General features: G+C 35.6%; 1 protein-coding gene across 2 annotated transcripts in view; it reads left to right on the forward strand.

Moving 5' to 3' along the window:
• Window positions 1-20,034, forward strand: part of LOC106876115 (uncharacterized) — a 93,271-nt gene that overhangs the window by 45,046 nt on the left and 28,191 nt on the right. For both annotated transcript variants that reach the window (XM_089350003.1, XM_089350004.1), the window contains exon 8: window positions 12,297-12,423. In XM_089350003.1, the coding sequence (XP_089206129.1) occupies window positions 12,297-12,423 (127 nt within the window). The remainder of the gene's footprint in view (window positions 1-12,296; window positions 12,424-20,034) is intronic.

Consider the following 20,034-nt stretch of genomic DNA (forward strand, 5'->3'; position numbering starts at 1 on the left):
GAGGCCGATTTTGCATTTCATCCTTTCGGGATCGACAAAAATAAGAACCGGTTGATTCCTCGGGTCAATATAATCGATTTAACTACTTATTGGTAAGAGTATAAAACACTGCGCTCTTCTGCCGAGCCATGTCAAGCCAGTGTGGTAGAGTAGGCTCATCAAACCAGTAGAGTCTCAAGCTCAAATTCACAACTTGCATACCAGGCCATGATTATTGGACAGAACAGTATGACGTCTTTTCCCTCCAACGACTAACATTTTAAACCTAAACACTGATAATATCTTGTGTTATCACTTGTCTTTCTTCATTTATACATATTCAAATTTTATATTTATATTATGTTTTTTTGTGCACAATTATAGCGACTGGTGAAACGCAATCACAAACCACTCCATGACATCCATTAATCTTCCTTTTCACCGCCTGAGTCCTTTAAACATTATGCAAATATGAATCCCATACAACCACGAAAACCCCTAAAATTATATAGGCGTGCCTGCGTGGTAAGAAGCTTGCTTTCCAACTACTTGGTTCCGGGTTCAGTCCCACTGCGTGGCATCTTGTGCAATTCTTTTCTGATATAGCCTAGACAGAAACTGAAAGAGGCCTGTGTGTATATCATCATCAACGTTTAACGTCCATCTTCCAAGCATGCATGGGTAGGACGTTTGACAGGAGCCGGCCAGATAGAAAAACTACTATAGGCTACTGTGTCTGTTTTGGCGGGCATTTTACAGCTAGATGCCCTTCCTAACACTAACCACTGTATGTATTTATGTGTGTGTCTCTGTATTCATGTCTGTCTCCAGCCACCATCACTTGAAACCGCTGCTGGTGTTTTTACGTCCCTGTAAATTAGTGGCTCAGCAAAAGGGAAGCCCTGTGGTCGATTTATTCAACTAAAAAGCACTTTGAGGCGGTGCTCCAGTATGTCCACAGTCAAATAATTGAAACAAGTAAAGGAATATATATATATAGAGATAGATAGGTAGATAGATAGATATGTATGTATAGTAGAAATTTATAGAAAAACAAAGGAAGAAATCAGGTGTATGAACAACAAGCAGGTGTATTATTTTGACGCTCGATAATATGAACAAGTCTTTTACGTTTCGAGCCTATGCTCTTTAACAGAAAGGAACACGAGAAAATAAACAGAGAGAGAATGGAAAAAAAAGAACTTGTAGATTTAGTAGTCAAGCATGACGAATGATTAGAAAAGGTTTGAAAGTAGAGGTTGAAAGAAAGGGCGATGTCAAAGTACTGGTGACCCAAAATGAATGTGCGTGTGCGCGTGTGTATGAGAATGGTGTGTGCGAATGTGTACGTTTGTATGAATAGAGGTTAGTGGCTCAGACGTGTGTGAGTGTGCGCGTGTGTGTGTATGTGCGTCTGTAACGTGTATGTTGTGTGTATCAGGTGAGGTGTGCGTTTTGACGTATATTATTTATTAAGGCTTCTTTAACTGATTTAGGATGGTTACTTGAAGAACTAATACACTTTAGGTTTTCATTCAGCTTATGGAATGGATGGATCTTATTAGTGACTAGATTAAGATTGAAGTCTAGATAATTTACTGCACAATGCTCATTCTCTATAGTTAGCCCTAGGCCATAATTCTTAAAGAACTTGCGCATTTTCTTCTTAAGGCATTCTACTGACCTATTAGTACAATTTCTAGTTATAAGTAGTAGGTCATCCCTATAACGACCACCCTCTATATTCGTAAATTCTATTTCTAGTTCAGATACGAGATATAAACCTACAAGATCGGTAACCTTGGCTGAATCTGAGGCACCAATGAGTTTATCAAAACAATCTCTTGTGTTTTTTCTTGCCCATAGTTTATCTTTATATTTTATAAAAGACTTCCTCGCGGCCAACACCAATTGACTTCTTCAAATGACATTTTTACCTTTCCCGTCGCATATGACAGGGCCTTATTTAAAACCACATCATTTATAGATGAATAATAATTCTCTATATCAATTTGAAGGAATCTATATCTATTTTTATCCTTAAAATTATTAAACCATTTTATAGCATCTCGGGCACAATTCCAGAGTTTAAGGTTACCTAACTTATTTAATATTACTAGATTTGCATCTAATATTAATTTACTAAGTCTACATGTATCTGACTTGCTAGGGCATATTAATCTTACTTGGGGGTTTGAGTAAAAATTATCTTTATGGTCTTTAATTGTTATTCTTGGATGCATCGGGACATATGGTTCAGTTATATTTTCAATACCATATTCAACCATGATTTTTTTTTTGGAAATCATGTTAATATTATCTATATAATTTTTATTAACTACCTTATATTGTTTTCATTATTTCCTTTTCTAGTAGTTTATCATAAAGTGGTGTATCCAGTCTATATAAATTTCTGGTCTTATCAGATTGTACTATAACTCCATCCTTGTTCTTTAATATTTTTATTTTTCTAGCTAAGTTGCTGAGGTGGTTATTGTGTCTGTTAGGATTTTTTTTTTTTAATTTGATATTTTTCACCATATTCCATATTTTCTCCTCAAAGTTCTGTATAATTCTATTATTGGGAGGTTCCTGCCTAGATTTGAAGTTTCTCTTTATATAGTCTATATCTTCCATGTTAGTATTATTCTTATGAGGATGGTTGTTATTGTAGTAGTGAGCCTTCCATTTCATTCTATTTATAAAGTTTTTTAGCTGGTTAATTAGGTCCTGTATATAGTCTTTCCAGCTGGGAATAGGTATATCCTTCAAAGATGAGTTCCACTCTATCACCGCAATCTTACCTGACATATATAAGAAGTCCTAGTGGTAGAACCAATTGTATAATTAATTTAGATAATTTGGGAAGACAAATTTCCAAATCAATCAGGTACAACCCTTCAGCATTATATGCATATACATATCTCGTACCTTGGGGTCTTATTTATCATATCTTTATATATTTAGCTATAAATATACAAAGTATCTGATTAAAGTCAATATTAATTCAATTTTGGGGGATTAATCGGTATGCGGGTATTCTACTTCAGATAATACAAAAAAAATAGCCTAATGAATATATCTGAAAGTAAACTCATGGTATCAGTTTGCACATCACGAAATGATACTTAAAGGATACAACTAAAATTACCAGCAGGGTATATACTAAACTTCATTAAGTATTTCCTACTTTAGTTAATACTTAAATTTATTAAACACTAGCAGAAATAGCCGGCTTTGCCCGGGTTAAAGAGAATAATGAAATCTAAAAACGCCGTCTAGACTACGCAACCCTCAACTGTTAGTAGCTACGATACCATATTTCTACATTAATAACTCTCCAATCCATGCCAGCATGGAACATAGACATTAAGTGGAATGCCAGTCTCTCATCTGGGAAGGCCTTGAAATCAATGTTACCAACTGGGGACTATGTGTGTCGCAGTGATAATAAAAAGACTCAAAGGAGGTCTGCAACGAAATAATTTTACTCAACACTTTGCAAGTGAATCAGTGGAGGCAAAGATGCGTCTCATTTACTTGACAATTTATGCACCACATTGCAGAAATCACAATGTAAGTATATCTGAAAGGGTAGTCTTACACTGCTGTACCGTTGAATTACAAATAATGCTCATCTGTTATGTTTGGGTTAAAATTTCATCAACATCAAAAATATATGAATTTTCATGGGAGTTATGGCCGTTAAGCAAAGAATATAATTTCCAAATTTCATAAAGATCCATTCAGTACTTTTGACGTAGTTTTGGATAAGAAAACAAATGACTAATGTGTGTGTTTGTGTGCATGTGTATGTGTGTGTGATGGGTGTATATATGTATAGATATCTGTATGCATGTATATATGTATATATGTACATATTACACGTACATCTATATATATATATACATCTACACATATGTATACATATACATGTATGTATATAGATCTATATCTATATATATATATCTATGCATATACGTGTAAATATACATGCATATGTATACATATACATCTCTCTCTCTCTCTCTCTCTCTCTTTCTCTCTTTCTCTCTTTCTCTCTCTCTCTCTCTCTCTCTCTCTCTCTCTCTCTCTCTCTCTCTTTCTCTCTTTCTCTCTTTCTCTCTCTCTGAAAGTATCTGTCATTACAGTATCGAAATGTGATTGTTTCAGTTAGTGGAATAGCGTGTACATATACATCTCTCTCTATCTCTTTCTCTCTTTCTCTCTCTCTCTCTCTGAAAGTATCTGTCATTACAGTATCGAAATGTGATTGTTTCAGTTAGTAGAATAGTTTCATTTTTAAAGTGAAAGTATTTGACATGAGTGTTTTTGTTTCACTTTTGACACGTAATACTTAAATAGTGGAGGAGATACTATGTTGCCGTGGGCTCGAACTCTGCAAGAAGTTAAACATTTTTTTTTTGACTAAAACACAACTGGAACCCTAAGTAAGGCATGTGTAAAATTTGAATGAAATTGGTTGTGTAGTTCTCGAGTTTTAGGGATTCACACACACAGACAGACAGACAGACAGACAGACAGACACACATTCTCATTTTTATATTTATAGATGAAGGAACTACACACGTGTGTTTCAGTATTTGAAGATTACAATATATATACATATACACAACTGTATACATATATAAATATATATATGCAATCGTCAGATTTACAATTATTCCAGCACATCTTCAGGTTCTTTTTCAAAATATTATATATCTAATTTTACCTCCCTTTAAAAAGAATATACAATTAAGCATTAAAGATTAAGCATTAACGATTAAAAATTAAGAATAGAAATTATACTTTGTAATATTAAGAATTAAAATTACTAAATTATACATTATAAATATGAATTAGTATATATATCAATCATGTAGAATCAAGTATATGTCCAATACAGAATGTGAGATATAAGATTAAACATCAGAATAAAAATGTCTGTGTTTAAATGTGATATATAACATAAAGAATTAAAATACATATTTTCCTTCTCTTTTTTTTTTTTTGCTGGTACTGAAATGGTGATTAGAGGAAGAAGACAGCAGGGAACTATAGGTATTTATGGTGATTAGTGCCAAGGGGGTGAATTACTCTGTGCATAGTTTTAATTTTAAATTATCCTCTATTATTATTTTCAAATTTACCTATATTGGGAGATATATATAATTTGTTATCATATAATTTTAGTAATATTTAATTCATATATTTATTTAAATTATTGCATTATTTTTTATTTATTTATATAGTCTATTCAAGAGTATTGATATATGCGAAGTGGTATCAAAACGTCCCTGGACTAGTTTTGTAGCGCGCCAATAGATGGCAGCACATGGTTGCCTGTGCAGTGAGACCTAGCAGTGACCTTCAGGATGTGTTTATTTCGCAAGAACTGAAATTTCACGTGTATGCTGCAGTCTGCGAATTTTTTTTCATTGACTTGAACAAAGATCCAATGTGTAATTTTGCGTTCAACTTGGGAATTCTGGTACCGAGACATTGAGCATACTTCGGTAAGCTTACGGCGACGAAGCAATGTGGTCGTAGGTAATGTATCGAGTGGCACAGGCACTTCAAAATCTGACGAACGTCCCTGGAAGACAATGGGTGATCTGGAACTTTTATCACGAGTGTCACACCCGGAAATCTAGTATTGTGCATCGAGAATTCGTCTTCTTGGGCCAGGCCTTCAATCGAGAGTTCTACTGCGAAGTTTTGAAGCGTTTGAGCGAGGACATTTAGCGAAAGTGACCGGATCTGTGATGCCTGAAGAACTGGATTCTTCACTGAGCCTCCCCCCCACCACTCTTTCTCGTGATATAGCTCTCGCACCCGCTCTATTTATCATATTTAGCTCCTGCAGACTTTCATCTCTTGTTCAAGATAGAAATGCAATTCAAAGTTCGCCGTTTTAACGCTGTTGGCGAGAGCGAGAGTGAATCGTAAAAGGTCCTCGACTCTGCTTACAGGAAAAGACTTCCAGGCCGGATTCCGAAAGTGGAAGGGCCACTGGAACCGGTGTAATACTACACAAGGTGACTATTTCGAAGATGCTGTTAAAACTTAGGTAAATAAATTACTTTTTTAATAAAAATATCTAGTTTTGGATGGTGATGTTGATGATGATAAGTTCGGGAACCTTTTAATACCACCTCATATATGTTAGCGTACGAGAGATGTTCATTAAAGATTTCCCTTGACCCACTTTGCAAGGACTGGGATAAACGAATCTTGGCATAATTATTATTCCTTCTCCACATGGCCACCGCCAATGGTGACACACTTCTCCCATTGCTTTATATAGATGTAAAGCTCTCGTCTGTAGAAGTCGGTAGGTTGCGTCTGGAAGCCAAGACTTTACCTCAGAAATAAGTTCATCATCCTCTGAAAAGTGCTTCCACTTCAAAATAGTCTCCATGGTTGGAAAGAAGTGAAAGTCAGATGGTACGAGGTCGAGAGAGCAAGGGGCGGAGGAAGGATTTTATAGCGGCAGGAGTTTGCTTTCATTTGGACAGAATGTGTATTGTGAACTGGGGCCTTATTTTGGAGGAGGCGACTCCTTTGGTCAGCCTGTCACGCCTCTCGCTTTGATGGCGTCCCGCAATTTTTGCAGCAGAGAATCGTGGTGCTCTTTGCCAGAAAATCCATCATCACTACTCCGCGTTGGTCCCCAAAAAACTGTGAGAATCTCCTTGCCTGCTGGGGCTGAGGGTTGAACACGGGACTTTAGTCTCAAAATCATAGTGATGGACCCATGTTTCAGCCCATGTGATAAGTCTGCCGATAGAAGTCCTCGTTATCCTGGCACATTGTGGGCATCCTAGGAATTCATCGTTCAGACAACTTCCAAATGTGCAAATGGTTGTGAATGATTTTCCCCGCACCCTACACCTATGTTCCCTTGGACTAGTTACCGAATAGTTATGCCTATCTACCTCTCAGCCTATCTACCTACCTATATTTTTATCTATCCATCTCCATTGTCTTGGAACCTCACCCCAAATAAACAAAAACAAAGTTCTCTTCTAACCGCCCCCCCCCCACAAGAAAAACATCTGTTTGATATAAATGAACAAGCTATTCGTACATTCACAATATTGTATTTCACAAGTTCTTGAGAGAAACGAAAGCGCTAATAATATTGACGAAATAAAAGGATGTTTTTCTAAAATTCTGACGACTTTATTCTCAATATATATATATATATATATATATATATATATATATATATATATATATATATATATATATATATATATATATATATATATATATATATATATATATATATATATATACAGAGTAGTAATGCAGTTAAACAAAATTTGGTTTGACAAATATATATGTATACACATGTATATGATGATTGCTTCATCTTGAGAGGTGATAGCCGTCCCATCAAAACACACACCACACCCCATCACACAGTACAATTATTCCGTTGATGAGCCTTTAGATGACTTTTAAGACCAGCTGCCGGGTGACAGGGTTTATAACACAAGTGACAGATATTATTCAAGTTTCTTCTATATCTTTGCCCTTGGGAATCTGATTCCGAAGGAAGGATTTTCTGAACCACCATATGCCTTTTAAGTCGAAATATTGTCTTACAAGTTTTGCGACATACGACGCAACTTGTAAGAGGTGGTTTGTGTCCAAGATCATTACCTATCTTGGCATTACGATTTTCATTTCACTTCATATGGTTCACGTATCCTGCTTTTGACAACAAAACGCGGTCACATATAATACAAATCCAATGTTCACTGTTGATTACAGTTCCAATTGTTCCTTTGCAGCAGGCCATTTTCAGTTCAAGGTACTGAAGCATTTTTCCCTCCCAGGCATTGCAACCAATTCTAAAAGCACCTCTCCACATGTTCCGATCTAGAACACCATTTTTCCAATCACTTTTGTTCACATCAAGTTTCTTCGGGTTTTTCTTAACACAGTCTTTATACCTTTTCTTCGGCTTATATTGTGGTCTCTTACCAGAGTTGAGCTCACCATAGAAAACGCTTGTTTTTCATTCTAATCACATGTCCAGTCGATCTCATTTGAGACAAGATAACATGTTGTTCAAGTGAGCTGCAACGTACCATGCACAAAACCTCTGTATATGGTGTGAAACATTCTCATTTGACTCCTAAGATACGTCTGAGGCACTTTTGATGATATTTCTCCAGCATTTTTATGTGATGCTTGTAAGTGGTCCATGTCTCACTTGAATAAAGAAGTGCAGACAATACACACTTTATAGACACTGATTTGTGTCCGCAGGGAAATACCTCTGTCCGCTCATTCTCGCTTTTCGAGCTTTCCAAATGCAACACATCCCTTCCCTATTCAATAGTATATCTCTGCACCAAGACTACCATCTCTTGACAGTGTGCTTTCTAGATAAACAAAGATGTCAACAACTTCTAACCGTGTTCCATTCACAAAAATGTTTGGTTCAGAATATGTTTGACCTGACACGGGAGTAAACATTACTTTGGTTTTCCCCAAACTTAATGTAAATCCGAAATGTACACATGCAGTGGAAAATATGTCCATTAAATGTTGCATATCCTCCTTTGAATGTGCCAACAAATCAGCATCATCAGCATAAAGTAATTCTCTAACAAATATTTCGAAAGTCTTTGCTTTGCAGTTAAACCGGATAAAATTCAAAATACGACCAGATATCCGAAAAATGATTCCGATTCCCCTGTTGCAATCCTTGAAAGTATACCAAAGCAACGCAGCAAAATAAATAGAGAAAAATGTAGGGGCAGGAATATCTCCCTGTTTGACACCGTTGTCCACCAAAAATTCATGAGATAGCTGACCATTAAAGACTACTTGAGCTTTTATGTTTCTGTGTAGTTCTTTAAAGATGCTCACAAAATGTGTTGGGCAACCAAGTTTACACAATCCAAAGTGCCTCCCTGCTTACCGTGTTCTATGCCTTAGTTAAATCTATGAAGACCTGGTATAGGGGCATTTGTTCCTTTAATCATTTCTTCTGACTCTGCTCCACAGAAAATATCATGTCCATTGTTCCTCGCTTAGGTCTGAAACCACATTGTTCTCCAGGAATCACATGTGGACACACATTCTCAACAAGTCGATCTAACATGATCCTTGAAAGTATCTTCTCACTATGTACCAGAAAAGTTATCCCTCTAGAATTACCACGCACTGCTTTCGGGCTCTTACCCTTGTATACAGAGATTAGAATGCCATTTATTCTTGTGGCACAGAAGATTCATTCCAAACTCGAGTTATCAGGTTATGCATCTCAGATGAAATGTGAACCCCACCTGCTCTCAGGATTTCAGCTGTAATACCATCCAATCCAGGAGCTTTACCTGGTCTCAGTTGACATAATGCCAGATTTACTTTTTCAGGGGAAGGTGTATCGTTTATGTGTTGCACTATTTCTCTTTGCGGAATGTTGTTTATGATGTCCATGTTCACTACAGACAGATTGAGGAAAAGATCTGCAAAGTGTTCTCTCCATCCATTCATTATTCCAGAAGGATCTTTAATAGCCTCACTTCCATCATTCGACTTCAATGGAACATATGACGATGAAGATCGCGGTCCAAAAGCTTGCCACAATAAACTATAGAAACTTTTAATGTCTTTCCTGCCATAAGCTGCCTGTACCTCCTCAGACAAATTTCCCCACCGGGTGTCTTTAAGCCTCCTGAGTTCTTTTTGCAAGTCTGCATTCTGACACTTGTACAACTTTTCTAGTTACACTTTGTTCTTAACGTTTGGGTCAGGAAGCTTTTCATGAGTGGACCTCTTTCGTGCTAAAAGCTGATTTATCACTGTATCATTGATTACCAATAATTTTTTAAAACAATTTCCTCATTCGATTTAAACAGCATTTTATTCATTCGATTTCCTCCACCAAAATTCATCCTTTCGTCTCCATTCTCTTATGAATGGATATACTTCCCAACGATGCTTATAAAATTTAGACTTCATTTTAAGAGAAAGTATATTCCCGAAACGATCGTAAGAACTTTTAAACGTTTTAAAACCTTTTTTATTATTATAGCTGTACTTTATTTATCCATCAATACAATATTTCTAATATTATATACTTATCCTTATTACCATTTTCAAGATATAACTATTCCACTATTTTACTCTCTAAGATATATATATATAAGATATATATATATATATATATATATATATATATATATATATATATATATATATATATATATATATATATATATATATATATATATATATATATATATATATATATATATGTATATATATATATATTTACTTCCTCCATAGGTGTATCTTCCATGTGTTGCACTATGTCTTTGTGGAATGTTGTTTATTATATCCATGTTCGTATATGTGTGCGTGTATGTTTGTATGTGTGTATGTATGTATGTATGTATGTATGTAACGTTATTTCATTCGGGTAGAAATATAGAAAAGTAGAAAAGAAGCTGAAAATGTACTGGAATCTGTTTAGATCTTTTATTTTTAGATTTTTAAGGACTTAACTGGTTTCATAGATTTCTTTAATTTTCAAAGGTCAGTATTTGCGCGGGGGCGGAGCAGCGAAATTCGATTACATCAACCACAGTGCTCAACTGGTGCTTATTTTCACGACCCCGAATAAAAGAAACGCAAAGTTGTCCTCGGGAGGATCTTCACCTAGAACGAAAAGTCGGAAAAAATGCCGCTAAGCATTTTTCCGGGGCGGTACCGATTCTACTAGCTCGTCGTCACATTTGAATAACTAATATTGCTATAAAGAAAGGCGCCGAGCTAACGGAAAAGTTAGCATGTCGGGTAAATTGCTGAATGGCATTTCGTGGGTCTTTACATTCCGAGTTCAAATGCCACCGAGAAGGACTTCGCTTTTCATCCTTTTGAGGTCGATAATATAAGTAACAGTTAAACACTGCGGAGGATCAAAGGACTTGTGCCAAAATTTGAAATTAATATGGGTATAAAGAACATTATTGACTGGCAAGTTTTGTAATGTACAGTGTGTTTAGGTTACTCATTCAATTCTTGATAGAGTTTCTACGTCCGTCCCACTACAAACACAAATCATATTCAGTATTTGTATTTCGCTTATTGCTATTTCATCAATTTTAATCACTTAAAATTTATTTTGCTGGCCTCACTCAAGTTTGTGATTTCCCATAATAGCTACTTCTGTACAAAAAATAATGACACTTGCTTTCAAAGCTGAAGTGCTGCTTCCAAAGTTGGAAAGTGCAGCTTGTGCAATAATTGAGACGCTATAGGACAGCAAACACTGAAATTCTTAGAGAGGAAAATGAACGATTAGTAAGCCTTCATTCATATATTGGTGTAAATTTTGACTCAAGGGCAGCAATTTGGGTGAGAGCATAATTCGACGCCACCGACACCAGTACGGTATTATTATTTTATTGACCTCGAAAGGATAAATAGAAAGTCGACCTTAGCAGACGGGTGAGATACTGCTAAACATTTTGTCGGGCCTGCTAACCATTCTACCAGGCTACCGCTTTACCCTTCACTCAAATGTTACGATATACGATTGGCGCTGTGACTCATTATAGTTTGCTCATTTCTCTCTATATTTCCCTAATTTTCCTTTAGGTAATCAAGCTGCTTAACATCTTTTTATTGTCATTTCTGTTGTATGCCACACAGAACAACATTTAGGTTCAATCTCTTCACTTAGAGAATTCTCCTTATATCCACAATTCTCTGGAAATCAAAATGCATAAATGTGTAATGGTGTCTGTGTGTGTGTGTGTTTGGGTTTACTCTAACTCTTCCCACACCGTCCAACCGATTTTAATGATTTGAGGCACATTGGTGGATCACATGCCCTGAAGTTCAAATAAGGCCGGAATTTTTCGAAAACTCGATAATGCTCAGTTGGTAGCGATGGGTTTTGTGAGCTCAATCGGGCGTTTGAATGGAAATTTCCAAAACGATGTTATTTTTCCTGCAACTTTTGCATCTTTTCACGTGTAAAATTTCAACAAAATCGATAGAATAGTCACTAAGGAAATTCTTATTCAATACAAGGTCAACACGGATAACACGAGCAACGCCGGGTCCAAGAACTAGTCTTACCCTATTTGTATAGACATTAATGTGAAGTTAAACAAAAGCGCATAAATTACTTTGTGGATAGTAAGTACGAGAAATAAGCTTCAAAAACTAAATGGAACACAGCAGATTAATGAATGCATATCAAGTTTCAGGCAAATTTAATCTTGTTTAATAAATTTATATATCTGGATTTATTGATGTTGGATTTCTGTTATATATTTTAGACTTTCGCGAGGGGGCGCGAAGAACCTATTGTCACTAAAGATAAAAGAATGATGGCCGTTATCGGGACAATTAATAACCCAAGCTTCTATAATTACAAAATCGTTAACCTGATGTATAAATGTGGTGGTGAGTAGTTAAACCTTTCAATAATTTATATCTCGACAAATAACTATTTAGAACGTTACTCTTCTTTTCCTACTACTACTACTACTACTACTACTACTACTACTACTACTACTACTACTACTACTACTACTACTACTACTAAATAGAATATACTACTATTTCATGAAAAGTCTCAGCTCTGTATTACTGGGTATGATTCAAAGTGTCAGCTGTCCACAACCAGCAGACTCAAGCAGCATTCATTTACTAATTATGATTCAAGAACCCTGCGGATTACCCTTAAAGTTCCAGGCAATGCTGATTTTTTAGGGATTATTATTATTATTATTATTATTATTATTATTATTGTTATTGTTATTGTTATTATTATTATCATCATCATCATCATTGAGTGAGAGAACAGTGCATCTTATCAAAGAGACACTGAGGTAAAATACACGAAGCCCAGTATACACACCATGACTACCCGTTTAATAAGGGTACACCAAGCGCATCCATATGTGCGTGGCATGGTAATCTCATAACAAGATGAACAGAGCAAGACCTTGCAGATGGGGTCCTGTTAGAATTTTCTTTAGCTCGAGTAACTCATCCCACTCAAGAGGTCCCTGAATAAGGTTAGTTTAAAGATGTATAACAATATTAATAATAATAATAGTAATAATAATAATAATAATAGTTATTATTATTATTATTATTATTATTATTATTATTATTATTGTTGTTGTTGTTGTTGTTACTACTACTACTACTACTACTACTACTACTACTACTACTACTAGTGCTGCTGCTTCTTCTACTGCTGCTACTATGCTACTATTACTACTACCACTGTTGCTGCTGCTGCTACTACTACTACTACTAAGGCTGTGAACTGGAACAATCGTTAGCACGCTTGGCGAAATGCTCAGCGGTATTTCACCCGTCGCTAAGTTCTGAGTTCAAATTTCACCAAAGTCGACATTGCTTTTCATCCCTTCGGGTGCGATGAAATAGGAATCAGTTGAACACTGGGGTGGATGTAACCGATTCATCGCCTCCCTCAAAATTTTTGCCATTAAGGCAAAATTTGAAAGCATTATTATCATCATTATTATTATTATTATTATTCAGTAGTTTTATTTTTATAACGTGCATTCACATCACTACCGAGCGCACCTCTGTGTGCCTTGGGTATGTGCTGTCGTTTGCTATTATTATTATTATTATTATTATTATTATTATTATTATTATTATTATTATTATTATTATTATTAAGGGGAAGAAGGCCAATGAGAAAAAGGAAACAATAAAAAAGTTAAAAAAAGTAAACAAATAAAATAAAGGGCATAAAGGAAAGAAGATAGCGACACTGCTCTTCTCAATACACGTGACAAACCAATTAAGACAACCTTTTACACTTCCTGTTAAACCAGGGATCATTCTTAAATAATTTTCAGTTCTTTTTTTACCATTCCAAGTGCTCCTACAATAACTGGTATTGTAAACATTTTGAGATGCCACATCTTTTCGATTTCGATTAGCAGATCTTTATATTTTCTGAGCTTACCAAATTCTTTTGCCGAGATATTATAGTCACAGGGTATGCTCATGTCAAGCAATAAACAGACTTTAATGTTTTTGTCTTTCACAACGATACATGCTTTATATGTCTTGATGGTTCGATCTCTATATACTGGGAAGTCTCAAAGAATAGTTACATTTTCTCCCTCAGTTACAGCCTCAGAGTGGTGCTTGTACCTTTTGTCAGTAGCTTTGATTTTATAATGCTGACACATTATGCAACGAGCTTTAGCATCCAGTCATTAGATGTTTCAATATATTTTAACAGTCCGGTTGTGGTGGTTTTGTAAGAGATTTCAAATTGGATCAAGCCTTAACCTTCCTTGAGCTCAGGGTAGGTAAAAAGGATCTGCGTCTGCCTTTGGGTGGTGCATCTTATTGCAAGTGAGCAGCTTACGGATTTTCTTGTCAATCTTCCTTCTTCGCTCATATTCCAGCTCAACACATTGAAACTATAAATAACAAGAACTGCCAAGGAATTTATAGCTAACGCCTTGTTACGTGCATTTAACTCGGATTTTAGGACTGCTCGAACTCTCCTGTAACACTCCTTCCTGATTCTCTCTTTCACACTTGCATGCTGAATGCCAGAGCCATCATTTATTCCGAGATATTTGTAAGTTTGTTCCTGCTCGAGTTCTTTTATGACTGTGTCAACATCCAACATCACTGAATGTGAGGTCTTCAGTTTCCCTTTGTGGAACATGGCCTTGGCACATTTATCAAGACCAAATTCTTTCCCAATGTCATCACTGAATGCTTCCACAAATCCTTCAAGCTCATTATCGTCTTTGCCATAGAGTTTTAAGTCATCAATATAAAATACATGACTTATTTTCTAGTCGCCAATTTTTGTATCCATACCTTGTTCTGTGATGTTGATTTGTAAACTTGTAAGGGGTATCTGGGCAATGTAGAAAATTAAAGTGAGTCACCTTGGAAAATGCCGCAGTTGATATTAATATTGTTTGTGGTCAGTATTCCATTAGAATTGTATTATTGGAGATTCGTATTCCACGCTGCCATGTTTCAAGAAGTTTGAAATTACAGGAGAATTTTTGAAGATATCCAGCGACTTCAAGATCCATGAATGCTGTATACTGTCGGAGGCCTTTTTATGCTTAATCCATTCAGAACTGAGATTTCGGTGTTTGTTATTACAGTTCTCAAGGATCATGCCATTGATTAAGAGTTGGTCTTTGAATCCATATGAGCCTCCTCGGCACCCTTTTTGTTCAGTGGGGGAAATATCATTCTGTTCCATAAATTTGTGTGTTTTCACCACGTGGATGGATGTTAACATTTTATATGTGGAAGATAGACAGGTTATGGGCCGGTGGTTCTTCGGGTGTAGGTAAGTAATACTTCTTGTTAATCAATCATATGTTTTCGTAAGATCTCATAGAATAACTGAACTAATTTTCGTGTGCGCACGGAAGCTATGCGAGCCAGGAATTCGGTAACTTATCATTGCCAGAGGATTTCTACTTAAGGCTCTTCGTGAGTGCTATCATTAAGTTTGCTATTGTAATGCCTTCCGATGTTTGTTCTGATAAAGTTTGGTAGGATCCTTCTGTGCGTCTAATCCAGTCTGCAATGTCATTGTATGTCTTTTCATCACTCCAGTTATTTTTCCAAACGTTCTCAACATCTTCAACGGGAACGGGATCTTCAACGGTTATTTTCTCATTCCCTGTTTCTCTGTAGAATGCTTTTGCACTGGATATAAACAACTTATTTTGCTTGTAAAACTTGTTTCTCTTCTCAAATCTTCGTGTTCTTTGAGCTTTTGCTTGGACTTTTTGTTGCAGTGTTTCTATTGCTGAAAGCAGTTCTTCCCTTGATGAGGTTCTATATATTCTTTTCATCTTTCTTCCTTTTCTGGTTTTTACATCGTTTCATTTAATATTTATATTTAATCTCTCATTATTTCAATTTCTTTTTCAATTTTACTTTTCCAGATTTGAATTCCTCTCTGGTGTGTATTTCTTTGTATTTTCAGAGGTATACAACTGGATTCAATTGCCTTAGTAGGTGCATGAGTAGTTTCGTTTAACTCGCTGAGATCAGGTTTTGGGTGTTGTACGATTTCTTTTGTCAAATAGTTTCCAATTTTCTATTATTATTATTATTCAGTAGTTTTATTTTTATAACGTGCTTTCACTTCACTACCGAGCGCAGCTCTGTGCGCCTTGGGTATGTGCTGTGGTTTGCTGTGGTGCTCTTATGTTTACTGTATTGAAAGTGTTTTGCGTAGAATGTGTGCAGTACCCAGTAGTGCAATTTTCTGTATGTTATATATATTTGTAAGTCCTGGTGTTTTTGTTATGTATTTGTCTGAATATTTTTTTATTATACCTAAGGCACCTACTATGATAGGAATTGTTTCTGTTTTTAGATTCCACATTCGAGTTATCTCTATTTCCAGGTCTTTGTATTTTGAAAGTTTTTCCATTTCTTTTAGAGAAACGTTGTCATCTGCTGGTATTGAAACATCAATTAGAAGGCATTTTTTTCCTTCATGATCTTTGACAACTATATCTGGTCTATTTGCCTTAATTTCTCTATCTGTGTGTATTGGCATATCCCAGAGTATGGTTGCTTTCTCGTTTTCTGTGACCTTTTCTGGCGTGTGTTTATACCATCTTTTTTCTGTTGCTATTCCATAATGTTGGCATAGCTTCCAGTGTATATAGGTCCCAGCTCTGTCGTGTCTGTGAATATATTCCTTCTTAGCCAGGACTGGGCAGCCAGAGATAATATGATTTATTGTTTCTTGTCGATCTCCACATATTCTACAGTTACTTGTTATATTTCTTTTCATTATGTGTTTTTGGTAATTTCTGGTGGGGAGGCTTTGGTCTTGTGCAGCAATTAAAAATCCTTCAGTCTCTGCTTTGAGTCCTGAGCTTCTCAGCCATCGCTGGGATTTTTCTCTGTCTATTTCTTTCGCATTTAGTTTAGCCCAGTATTTACCATGTAGGGGCTTTTCTTGCCATCGTTTTATCATGGTCCGTTGCTGTTCTAGTTTTAGTTTGGATTTCTTAGTTTTAGTTTGGATTTCTCTAGTTTTAGTTTGGATTTCTCTAGTTTTAGTTTGGATTTCTTAGTTTTAGTTTGGATTTCTCTAGTTTTAGTTTGGATTTCTCTAGTTTTAGTTTGGATTTCTCTAGTTTTAGTTTGGATTTCTCTAGTTTTAGTTTGGATTTCTCTAGTTTTAGTTTGGATTTCTTAGTTTTAGTTTGGATTTCTCTAGTTTTAGTTTGGATTTCTCTAGTTTTAGTTTGGATTTCTCTAGTTTTAGTTTGGATTTTTCTAGTTTTAGTTTGGATTTCTCTAGTTTTAGTTTGGATTTCTCTAGTTTTAGTTTGGATTTCTCTAGTTTTAGTTTGGATTTCTCTAGTTTTAGTTTGGATTTCTCTAGTTTTAGTTTGGATTTCTCTAGTTTTAGTTTGGATTTCTCTAGTTTTAGTTTGGATTTCTTAGTTTTAGTTTGGATTTCTCTAGTTTTAGTTTGGATTTCTCTAGTTTTAGTTTGGATTTCTTAGTTTTAGTTTGGATTTATTATTTATTATTATTATTATTATTATTATTATTATTATTATTATTATTATGTTTTTTTTTCTTCTTTCTTCAATTTTTTTTCCATTTCTCGCCGAGTATTTTCCGTACGCCTAGGGCAGAGAAGCTCATTGTATGCATTCCCAGTTTACACACGCAAATTCACAGGTAAAATACGTATGCAAAACAATTTATAAATAAATAAATACCATTTATTCTTTTAATCTCTTCGAAATATCGTCCAGACGCCTGATAGCGAAATCACAGCCACTCAGCGTCGTATCTGTCACTTGCTGAAATATGGTAAAAGCCACTTTTGCTTTAAGGGAAGTTGCTTAAATTTAAATAAACCACGGTGTGTGTTTATTGTTAACAAATAAACGTGCGCATTCTTCTTCTAATTGTATTTGTGGATATGCCCCCGAGAGGTCTAATTTACAGATTAGTTTCCCTCCATTAAATTTTGCAAACATTTTTCTGGACTGGTCAATAGGTAGTTATGTGCGACTAGAAAATCGTGAAACCCTGTCGGAGAATCTGCACAAGCCCTTAGTTTGTTATTCTTCCTTTGCACATAAACCGTCGGTGCTACTCTGTCTGCGTCGTCAAGGCTTTCCAGTTCTTTTTTGACCTAGTCTATTTCGCAGCAAACTGCACTTGCCGATTGGGCCTAAATACCGGTGTTGTACTTTGATTTACTGTAATCTTAGGTTTGCTTTTGTATAGTTATTAAAAAAAAATGAACATTTGGAAATATCTTTTTTATTTTTTGCCTCTGTACTCCGGCCTCATTTGAAACTTTGACTGATCCAACTACATTTTCACACAGAAAACCTATGGCTGTATCTCTGAATTTAAATAGTTCCATCCATTCTGTGCCTACTAAGTTAAGTGAATCTTTCACGATATAAATCTTTGCCGTTTTCGCTTGACCTCGAGAAGTTACATTGTATTCAAATTCACCGAATTTTTTTTTTCCAGAGACATAGTGTTCTACTTTTATAGATTTAATTAAATTCGACTTACCGACATATTTCCACATTTTTTCGTTTACTATAGTAATGTCACTACCCATATCTAACTGCATTTCACCATTGTATCTCAAATTTTCACCATCACTAATTTTCTCATCGTCATAATTCTGATTTCTTCCGATGACATATTATTTATTCTTATTTCTTTATTGCAAACGCAGGGCTAAACATAGAGGGGACAAACAAGGACAGACAAAGGGATTAAGTCGATTACATTGACCCCAGTGCGTAACTGGTACTTAATTTATCAACCCCGAAAGGATGAAAGGCAAAGTCGACCCCGGTGGAATTTGAACTCAGAACGTAACGGCAGACGAAATAGCGCTAAGCATTTCGCCCTGCGTGCTAACGATTCTGCCAGCTTGCTACCTTAATGACATATTATTTATTCTTTTACCTTTTGCCTGATGCTTTATCATTTTCGTTCTACAGCGTGACTTTATATATATCCTATATTTCCACAACGAAAAGTCTTTTTTAAATGGATGATATTTTCTCAGGTGCATACCACCACATGAGAAACCCGGGTTTATATCCTGATGTTTATCTCTATTCAGACTATTCCGTATGGTTTTACTTGGAAACAATTTACGTTCAATTACCTCTGTGGCGTGTCTTAATTTAAGCATCTTTTCACATTCTTCAGACAATTTTTGCAGGATCACATCCTGGATTTGTTCCAGCTTTGCAAGAATTCTAGTTCTGACTTCTGCGTCTTTTTCTGCAGTAAGTCCCTGTGTGAAAATCAGGTATTTGAACATATGTGGAGTTAATTTGTCCAGATTAAACTTCTCACATTCCCTGTCTACCCTACCAGCATATATGATGTAATCCTCGTTACTATTTTCTCTATGTTCAGATACTTTCAATGTGTGTTGAACAAGGTGCTTTTTCACTGAAACCTTTACACAATATATCTATTGTGTCATTAAAGTTTAGATCTGAAGGTTTTCTTCAGAGTACATGATTACTGTAACGTTCATGTTCTGTTACCACCAGTTTTCTCAACATTAAGCGCTTACATCTTTACATTTTTCTCGAAAATTTGCTTATATCTTCTGTAGTATGATTCGAAGGTAATTCCTTTGTCAGGTTCGTATTTGAACTCAGTTATTCTGTCATTTCTGACGACTTCAGTAATGGCAGCATTTATTATTGTAATATCAATTGTTGTAGTTCTTGCAGGTGTATCTGCTGTTGTTCTTGTTCTTTCAGCTGTTGTTATTGCTGCTTTTGCAACTCAAGCAAACCGGCCAACGAATCTTCCAGAATGTTCAGATTTTTCATAAAAGTTACACAACAAAAAACATTTCGAGGTTGTTAACTCTTCTACGAGCTTCTACTAACTCCACGTGAATTAGTTTATCCTCGTCACCATTGTTTTATCTGTTTTTGAACGATGGTTGTCGCTCTGACAGCATATTGTTTTATACCAAAGTTGTCGATAGAATGT

The sequence above is a fragment of the Octopus bimaculoides genome, chromosome 3, assembly GCF_046866305.1.
Source record: "Octopus bimaculoides isolate indiv1 chromosome 3, ASM4686630v1, whole genome shotgun sequence".
Taxonomy (NCBI): Eukaryota; Metazoa; Mollusca; class Cephalopoda; order Octopoda; family Octopodidae; genus Octopus; species Octopus bimaculoides.